Source organism: Colobus angolensis, unplaced genomic scaffold (assembly GCF_000951035.1).
Source record: "Colobus angolensis palliatus isolate OR3802 unplaced genomic scaffold, Cang.pa_1.0 Scaffold37, whole genome shotgun sequence".
Lineage (NCBI taxonomy): Eukaryota > Metazoa > Chordata > Mammalia > Primates > Cercopithecidae > Colobus > Colobus angolensis.
The window spans coordinates 5,172,696-5,183,267 of NW_012117043.1; the positions used below are offsets into that span (position 1 = coordinate 5,172,696).

Sequence of the window (10,572 nt, forward strand, 5' to 3'; positions counted from 1 at the left end):
AGCTGGGACTACAGGCGCCCGCCACCTCGCCCGGCTAGTTTTTGTATTTTTAGTAGAGACGGGGTTTCACCGTGTTAGCCAGGATGGTTTCGATCTCCTGACCTCGTGATCCGCCCGTCTCGGCCTCCCAAAGTGCTGGGATTACAGGCTTGAGCCACCGCGCCTGGCAAAACATACAAAATTTCATCCAACTTTTTTTTTTTTTTGAGACAGAGTCTCACTCTGCTGTCCAGGCTGGAGTGCAGTGGTTCAATCTTGGCTCACTGCAACCTCTGCCTCCCAGGTTCAAGTGATTCTCCTACCTCAGCCTCCCGAGTAGCTGGGATTACAGGTGCCCGCCACCATGCCTGGCTAATTTTTTTGTATTTTTAGTAGAGACAGGATTTCCCCATATTGGCCAGGCTGGTCTCGAACTCCCAACCTCAAGTGATCCACCTGCCTTGGCCTCCCAAAGTGCTGGGATTACAGGTGTCAGCCACCACACCCGGCCTCATTTAACTTTTTTTTTTTTTTTAATATCTTAGAGATGGGGTCCCATTTTGTGGCCCAGCCTGGAGCGTAATAGCACAATCATAGCTCACTGCTACCCTGACTTCCTGGGCTCAAGCGGTTTTCCCAACCCTGGCCTCCCAAATAGCTAGAATTATAGGTGCCCACCACCACGCCCAGCTAATTTTTTATTTATCTATAGAGGTGGTGTCTTGCCATTTTGGTCAGACTGTTCTCCAACTTTTGGGCTCAAGCTCATGCAACTTTAACAACTTAAAGATGTCAGGTTTCAAATGATAAAGAGCAAAACTACTTCAATTCTATTAAATGATGTCAATTTATTTTGATTACATAAAGTATATACATTATTTATCATATATCCACAGCCTGGGAAAAAAAAGTTTGAAGAAAAAAGATTCTACCTAAAAAAAGGAATAAGCTACATATTCAGATTGGCTGGCAATCAACGCAATACTACAATTACCTAGAAACAGTTATCATAGAAGAAAAGAAATGAACTCTATTATAAAGTCAGCTATGGCTGGGTGTGGTGGCTCACGCCTGTAATCCCAGCACTTTGGAAGGCAGAGGTGGGAAGGTCATTTGAGGTCAGGAGTTCAAGACCAGCCTGGCCAACATAGAGAAAACCCATCTCTACTAAAAATACAAAATTAGCAAGGCGTGGTGGCAGGCGCCTATAATTCCAGCTACTCGGGAGGCTGAGACAAGAGAATCACTTGACCCCAGAAGGTGGAAATTGAAGTGAGCCGAGATCTCACCATAGCACCCCAGCCTGGGCAAAAAGAGCGAAACTCCCTCTCAAAAAAAAAGTTTATAAAGTCAGCTATAAAATGTAGATAATACTATTTCAGCCTACAGCCATACCACCCTGAATGTGCCCGATCTCATCTGGTAATACTATTTCAAAGAATTATGTGGAAAATAAAATGATAAAATATATATACATACACATACATACATGTATGTATATATACACATATGTACGTATAGATGTATATACGTATACACATATATATACTCATATATATGTATACATATATACATACTCATATATATGTATACATATATACATATACATACAATGCTTTGCACAATAAAGGACAATTAATAAATATTCAATAAATAGTAGCTATTATTTACTACTTATTCAGTTAACCTTTCTGGGCCTTGGTTTTCTGACTTTTAATAATAATCGGTATAGGTTCTGCAAATAATTATTGAAAAGATTATCTGAAATGTTGTATTTAAAGTGCCTAGTAAAATACCTAGTATAAGCAAGCACTTACTAAAATGACAGTATGAAAAATAAATAAAAATAAAAATAAAAAAATGATCTTATGAGATGTAGAAAAAATATTATAGAACAGCAGATTTCCCCCAATCTATCTATATTCAATGTTGGTGTTGTACATCATTTTCTTTTTTTGGGGGGGATGGAGTCTCACTCTGCCACCAGGCTGGAGGGCAGTGGCACAATCTTGGCTCACTGCAACCTCCGCCTCCCGGGTTCAAGTGATTCCCCTGCCTCAGCCTCCTGAGTAGCTGGGACTAAAGGCATGTGCCACCATACCCAGCTAACTTTTTATTTTTAATAGAGACAGGGTTTCACCATGTTGGTCAGGATGGTCTTGATCTCCTGACCTCATGATTCACCTACCTTAGCCTCCCAAAGTGCTCAGATTACAGGTGTGAACCACTGCGTCCGGCCATGTATTTTATTTTCTAATTTCTTGGAAAGGATTTGTAAGAAGGTGAATTCAGGCCGGGCGCGGTGGCTCAAGTCTGTAATCCCAGCACTTTGGGAGGCCGAGACAGGCGGATCACGAGGTCAGGAGATCGAGACCATCCTGGCTAACACGGTGAAACCCCGTCTCTACTAAAAATATAAAAAACTAGCCGGGCGAGGTGGCGGGCGCCTGTAGTCCCAGCTACTCGGGAGGCTGAGGCAGGAGAATGGCCTAAACCCGGGAGGCGGAGCTTGCAGTGAGCTGAGATCCGGCCACTGCACTCCAGTCCGGGCGACAGAGCGAGACTCCGCCTCAAAAAAAAAAAAAAAAAAAGAAGGTGAATTCATAAAAGGTTAACTCATGGTAAGCATGATTTTCTGATCTCTTGGGTACCTTATCAATGCTAACTTCTAGAACTTGACAAAGAAGTCAAAGTTTTCCTCCTGATGAGTTCATAAAAAGATGAAATATCTTGCTCTGCTCCTATTATTTTTCTTCTTAAATGCATTTTATTAGTGAATATTTAATTATAGTCTGAAGAAGACTACTGTATACTAGCTCAGGTGTAATTCCTATGAAAAAATAAATGATGGAATGTGCTTTACAGAATAACCTAAAACTGGGAAAGTATAAACAATATGTTCAAAAGACTCTCAGCTGGGGAACTGTTGCCAAATCTTTACAATAAGGTTTGGTGCCAAGAAAAGAACTCCTTTTGTGGCTCTAGTATACAGCAACTTAACTCACAAAACTAGGGGAACTATCTTAAATTGTGATCATAGAAAAAAAATTAGGGGGAGGATTTACCAGACATATTGGTTTAAAGTAAAAAATTTGTTTAAATTAGGGGGAGACAGTCAATAGTAAAGCACTATGTATTGTGGGGAAAAAAACGTTACCTGAGCTCTTCGCAAATACCATTTTTAAAGAAGACACAAACTGCACGATCAGTTGCAAAAGATACATACAGAAGTGTAATCGATTCTGTTATGATCTTCGGGTCCACAAAATCTAACTTGGTCAGGCAGGATTTTTTTCAGTTTGTAGAACAACAAAGAAATATAGATTAAAAAATAGACGATTTCACTGGCTAGGTCCAATATGTATTTAAGTGACCCTTTATTCCATCTTTACCCGCATGCCTTTTAATTTCTCCCTTTATTAGAGCATTTCCAAACCAAGACCTCTAGGTTATACTAATTAATCACAAAGCAGAGAGGCTAGTATAAATCTGACATTTTTCTAGAAGTGTAGAAAAGACTTCACTGCTTTCAATGGCCTATTTTCAAGAAAATAAAAGCTGGTTTGTTCACTTGCTCAGCAGCTTTAAAAACAAATACAAAGATTTCATGCTGCCATACTTTTAAAGAACAATACTTGTGAAATGCAGGTAAGTAACTGGATAATAAAAGCCGGAGAGCAAAATACAAAATGAAAAAAAAAAAGACACAATTTCATACAAGAAATACACTAAGCAACTAAGAAAAACCATTTATGTTCCAAATAAATTAATTTTAAAGCTAACCTCAACAATTTTCCTTTTGTCCTGATTTTGTTCTTTTTTTTTCCAATCTGTTTCAGGAACGCAGAGTACTCACCTCCTTCTACATGGCTAATAAATTATTTCAAAGAGCTTTAGAAAATGGCATTCCTTGGCCACCTACTCATTTCAGGTGCATGCGCCCCATCATTTAAATATTTCAGAGAATTTCTTATGTAGCTAAATATACAGTAATAACAGCACATTTCTATGTTTGCTCTAGGTGATATCAGACAAGGCAACAAAAGTGTTACTTCATGGGTCATTGTATATCTCATCCACAGGACTAGCTCTAAGAAACCTGTAAGTGTTCATTCAGTGTAATTAACCCAATATTCAGAATTATTAACTTGTTTCTATACTGACCTTTGCTTTCGGTTCCAATGAAAGATTAGCCGTATTGTAGCAGCATGTCCCCAACTTTCCCCTAAGAGTAAAGAACATAATAACTGTATATTGCCTTACTGACTTGGTTATACATTTCTCAGAATGCCTCTGATCAAACATAATCTTACTCTACTTAACATAACAAAAGTTTACTTGCTTTAAAAAAACCTGGAAAATGAGTAATATCCTGAGATTACAAGATTTTTACCAATCTAGGGAAATACTGCAAATCATTATTCTCTATTTGCTTTTAGAAAACTTTATTGTCTGAGTCCATATGTGTGTCAATTTTCCGTATCATCAAGCCTGACATATTTCTGACCTCCAGAAGAAAAGTAAAAACTCTGGTAAAATATTCTTCTTTTTTTTTTTTGACATCAACAGAATATGTAATTAAGTTGTGGCATATTCGTGTCATGGAAATGAACTACACTGTCATACAACAACATGGATGAATCCAAAAGTAATAGTGAGCAAAAGTTGTCAGTCATATACAGTATAATTCTATTTATATAAAAGCTATAAATAAGCAACTGTTGGGGATATACAGACAGTAAAATCTATAAAAGCTAGGTGACAATTACACAAAATTCAGGACAGTGGTTGCCTCTTTGGGGGAGAGTACACGAGGCTCCTGGGGTGTGGTAATGTTCCATTTGTCAGTGTGAGCAATGGGCACCTGGACATTTATTATTGTTCTTCTAAATACACATTTTCATTTGTATATTCTATTTCACATTAAAAAGAAAAAAAGACCCAAAAAAAGCATTAAGTGTAACTCAAGATTTAAGCAATGGTGCTTGGGAGTACTATCATATTATGCAGACACAGTGCAAGGAAATTAAAAGGTGGATATAGCCGGGCGCGGTGGCTCAAGCCTGTAATCCCAGCACTTTGGGAGGCCGAGACGGGCGGATCACGAGGTCAGGAGATCGAGACCATCCTGGCTAACATGGTGAAACCCCGTCTCTACTAAAAAATACAAAAAACTAGCCGGGCGAGGTGGCGGGCGCCTGTAGTCCCAGCTACTTGGGAGGCTGAGGCAGGAGAATGGCGTAAACCCGGGAGGCGGAGCTTGCAGTGAGCTGAGATCCGGCCACTGCACTCCAGCCCGGGCTACAGAGCGAGACTCCGTCTCAAAAATAAATAAATAAATAAATAAAAGGTGGATATAATTTGTGAGGTAGAGATGATGAGCTCAGGATTGGACAAACTGAGCTCCTGAAACACAAGACTTTTATTATTAGTCATATTAGGTGTGAAACTGCCCTGAGATCACCATTTGCTTTTATGCTAGAGTTGGAGGGCAAAGAGGGCAGCTGAACTCAGCAATTTACGTGTCCAGCACTGAAAATCTTCATGGTAAACAATTACTAATAGGTGATACGTTAGGTTACCTCTCAGTCCCACTCAGCTCAGAGGGTTTGTCATTACCCTACTGATTTGCACTTCTAAGTCTTCTGCCTGTTGCATTCTGATGATCCATTTCTACGCAAGACACAGAACCTAAAGCTGAGACATAGCAATAGAAGACCAAAGAACAGACACAGCAACAAAGTTTGCATGAAGCAAATCAGGAGGGTAGGAATGAGATTTTGATGTGCATCCTGGCCAAATTCCAGAACTAGCAAAGAGAGGGCCGGTTTCTAATTCCAATCACAGCAAATTCAGCCATCTTATTTTTTTTATTTTTTTTTTTGAGACGGAGTCTCGCTCTGTCACCCAGGCTGGAGTGCTGTGGCCGGATCTCAGCTCACTGCAAGCTCCGCCTCCCGGGTTTACGCCATTCTCCTGCCTCAGCCTCCCAAGTAGCTGGGACTACAGGCGCCCGCCACCTCGCCCGGCTAGTTTTTTGTATTTTTTAGTAGAGACGGGGTTTCACCATGTTAGCCAGGATGGTCTCGATCTCCTGACCTCGTGATCCGCCCGTCTTGGCCTCCCGAAGTGCTGGGATTACAGGCTTGAGCCACCGCGCCTGGCCAGCCATCTTATTTTTACACAGAAGTGGTCTATGTTCATTTTTAAATCTCTTTAAGGGATTAGGGAGCCTCTGAAATATAAAGGAAACTAAACTGATAGTAATGTAAAATGAGCAGTGACCTATCATACCAGCAAACACTGTCAAAAACAGAAAGCTAATGGTGGGACTGAAGTCTAGAATACAGGAGTTATGTTTATCCAGTGCTGCACTGTACAACAGGGCAGTCACTTGCCACATGTGGCAATTTAAATTTAAGTAAAATTCAATTAAACATTCCATTCCACAGCTGCACTAGCCACATTTTAAATGCCTCAATAGCCACATGTAGCAAGGGCTACTGCACTGAAGAGCACAGACATAGAACATTTCTATCATAACTGAAAGTTATATTGAACAATATCCTAGCAATATCCAGGATAAAGGGTGTTCTGCTAGTAAAGTAAGGTAGGCATCAGAATTATCACAACTTAAGCATAACATTCCTGAGGGCATCCATTTCCATTTATTTGTTTCTCTGCTCACCAACTCTGAACCCCTGCTTTCCCAACTTTCTGGTATCTGGGAAGAAAATAAACTGACTAGAAAACATAAATTTCACTCTGCTTGACAATTGTAATTCTCACTAAATTTATAAATTTGCTTTCTGATTTATCATGGCGTGCTGAAAGAATGAGTTTGAGAAAGGCTGAGTTTGATTACCCCTGAGTGCATCCAAACATTAGGAAGCTCTTAATTAAATGGGTGATAGAAAGTGACAAAAAGAGCTGGAAGAAACATGAGAGACTATTACACTCCCTTCCCTAACCTTCCTCCTTTTCATCCTGCTCACCTGGGCCAGGTTAGAATCCATCCTTTGTATAGTACCCTGTACCTTTCTATTGTAACCTTTACGACATTATCTGTTTATAGAATGATCTATGCCATTAGTTGAAAACTAGTCCAGGGCAGAAACTTTTTTTTTTTTTTTTGAGACAGAATTTTGTTCTTGTTGCCCAGGCTGGAGTGCAATGGCGCAATCTCAGCTTACTGCAACCTCTGCCTCCCAGGTTCAAGCGATTCTCCTGCCTCAGCCTCCCGAGTAGCTGGGATCACAGGAATGTGCCACTGCACCCAGCTAATTTTGTATTTTTAGTAGAGACGGGGTTTCTCCATGTTAGTAAGGCTGGTCTCAAACTCCCGAGCTCAGGTGATCCACCTACCTCGGCCTCCCAAAGTGCTGGGATTACAGGCATGAGCCACCGTGCCTGGCCAAAACTCTGGTAGAATATTCTTTAAGATTTTAGTGGAAATAAACCTTGAAGCATTGCATTCTAACAAAACCACGATGTTCACTGTAGTGTGATTTGTATTTAAGTGGATTCACCCTTCCTTCTCTCTAACACTGTGAACTCCCTGGGGGCAAGAATTTTGACACAATAGTTGCCAGACAGTAGATATGCATTTTTTTGAGTCTTACTCTATCCCCTAGGCTGGAGTGCAGTGGCACGATCCCAGCACACTGCAGCCTGCGCTTCCCAGGTTCAAGCAATTCTCATTCCTCAGCCTCCCAAGTAGGGGGGATTACAAGTGTGCGCCACCATGTCCGGCTAATTTTTGTATTTTTAGGAGAGACAGGGTTTCACCATGTTGGCTAGGCCGGTCTTGAACTCCTGGTCTCAAGTGATCCGCTTCGGCCTCCCAAGGTGTTGGGATTACAGGTGTGAGAGGCTGTGTCTGGCCACTCAATAAATGTTAAATAACTAAAAGGAACAGCCAGTATTTAAGGGTACTGTGCTTAGTGCTAAGATTAACCAGTGAACAAGACAAATATAGTCTGCTTTCATGAAGCTATAGTATTCAATGAAATCAAATGAAAGAGATAAGAAAAACTATGATTAACTAAAATGTTTATCTGGAGAATCAAATGAAAGAGATAAGAAAAACTGTGATTAACTAAAATGTTTATCTGATTAATTACCCACCTAATGCAGGAACGAGCAAGGCCTGATTTTTATCAATCTTTGTTGTCATCTGATTGGTTAAAATTACCTACAAAAACAAAATGTAAGAAAATTAGGTGAGTCTCCTTAAAAATTATCAAGTAGACCAGCCTGGCCAAGATTGTGAAACCCCATCTCTACTAAAAATACAAAAATTAGCCACGCATGGTGGCATGGACCTGTAATCCCAGCTACTCGGGAGGCTGAGGCAGGAGAATAACTTGAACCTGGGGCAGGCAGAGGTTACAGTGAGCCAAGATCAGTCCACTTCACTCCAGCCTGGACAAAAGAGTGAAACTCTGTCTCACCAAATAAATAAATAAATACATAAATAAATAATCAGGTAAACAGTCTTGTGATTTTAGTAATCTGAAAATAATCTACCTATTATAGACAGCCATTTAAGTAATACAAATTTTTCTGATAAAAAATTTTTAAAATATACCCATAAAAAGATGTAGTTATCTGAAAATATGATTCTACTGATCATAAAATATTTTATTTTCATACTTTAGAGAGGAGGTCTTGCTATGTTGCCCAGGTTGTCCTTGAAGTCCTAGACTCACAGATCTTCCCACCTCAGCCTCTTGAATAGCTGGGACTAAAGGTGTTTGCCAAATCTAGCTCATAAAATTCTTTTTTTTCTTTTCAAAGAGACAGGGTCTTGCTATGTTGCCCAGGCTGATCTTGAACTCCTGGGCTCACACAATCCTCCTGCCTCAGCCTCTCAAAGTGCTGGGATTACAGGCATAAGCCACTGTACCTGACCTATAAAAAACTTTTAAAAAAATTAGCTGGGCATGGTGGTGCACAACTGTAGTAACTCAGGAGGCTGAGGTAGGAGAATTGCTTGAGCCCAGGAGGTTGAGGCAGCAGTGAGCCATGATCCTGTCACCGTACTCTAGCCTGGTGAACAATTAAGACCTTGTCTCAAAAAAGAAAGATTGAGTCTCGCTCTGTTGCCCAGACTGGAGTGCAATGGTGCGATCTCAGCTCACTTCAATCTCCGCCTCCCAGGTTCAAGCAATTCTCCTGCCTCAGCCTCCCAAGTAGCTACGATTACAGGTGCCTGCCACCATGCCTGGCTAATTTTTGCATTTTTAGTAAAGACGGGGTTTTAATATGTTGGCCAGCCTGTTCTAGAACTCCTGACCTCAAGTGATCCACCCACCTCAGCCTCCCAAAGGGCTGGGATTATAAGCATGAGTCACTGTGCCTGGCCTGAGTCCATGTTCTTTATCATTATTGCCTCCCTAGAATATTTTTATTGAAAGGAATATGAAATCCTTAATAAATACCTCAGTGTTTATACTTTTAGGAAGGAGGCAAATATAGTATTACTGTTTATAATTTTACAGGAAAAAAGGAAACTGAGGCAATAAATTATGAGAAGAGACTTAAAACTCATTTTAAAAAGTACAATATAAGTAGATGGACTAGGAAAAAAAAAATCCTAGTAGTCAGGTCAAATGACTCCAAATTATGATTATGCTAGTTGGCTAGTAACAGCCACAGGTGTTGCTTTGCAACTCACAGATGGCCCTCCAGGTTTCATATTGCTAATTCTCTTTGTATAAATACTGACCTACAAAAAAGGTTCCAGGTTTTGAAAGACAGTAATTTTAAACAAAAGCAAGGAAAACAAAAGTGTTTAAGGCTGACTTAACATAGAAGTCAGATCTGTTATCTTTCCACCCAAAAATCTCCAGAAATGGTTACTTTATATACTCTTCTAATACATATCTTCCCTCCAGAAAAAAGTTAATATTGTAAACTAAAACTGATAACGAAATTCTTTGAAAAGCAGTAAGAAAAAGGTGTCTGCTCTGAAAATGAGTATTTTACATAAGAAAACTGAAAAACAGCCCAGGAGCGGTGGCTCATGCCTATAATTCCAGCACTTTGGGAGGCCAAGGCAGGCAGATCACCTGAGGTCAAGAGTTCGAGACCAGTCTGGCCAACATGGCGATACCCCATCTCTACCAAAAACACAAAAAATTAGCGGGACATTGGGGCAGGCACCTGTAACCCCAGCTACTTGGGAGGCTGAGGCACGAGAATCGCTTAAATCCAGGAGGCGGAGGTTGCAGTGAGCCAAGACTGTACCATTGCACTCCAGCCTGGGCAACGAGAGCAAGACTCCATCGCAAAAAAAAAAGAAAAAGAAAAAGAAAACTGAGAAAGAAACAAAAGGTTGTTTGGCTGTTCCCATTGCAGTGGTAACACCCTAACATTTCTGTTTGGCCACAAAGGAGAAATCTGTGATCCACCTAGATCTCAATTAGAAACCAAGTGGATGACAAGATTTTCTTCTAGTTCCCCTCCCCTTACATGCCACAGGGCATTCTCCATTTGTTGCCTCTCACTAGGCACCTTAGAAAAAGCTAAGCCGGAATTTAAATTGGAAGCTTTTCTTTCTTTCTTTTCTTTTTTTTGAGACAAGGTCTC

The 10,572-nt window shown here is 40.4% G+C and overlaps 1 protein-coding gene across 1 annotated transcript in view; it reads right to left on the reverse strand.

The window, feature by feature from the left end:
• RAD51C (RAD51 paralog C) overlaps window positions 1-10,572 on the reverse strand; it is a 47,996-nt gene that overhangs the window by 6,487 nt on the left and 30,937 nt on the right. The window contains exons 4-5 of the mRNA XM_011953680.1: window positions 8,107-8,173; window positions 4,144-4,204 (exon numbers count right to left, since the gene is read on the reverse strand). Coding sequence (XP_011809070.1) covers window positions 4,144-4,204; window positions 8,107-8,173 — 128 coding nt within the window. The remainder of the gene's footprint in view (window positions 1-4,143; window positions 4,205-8,106; window positions 8,174-10,572) is intronic.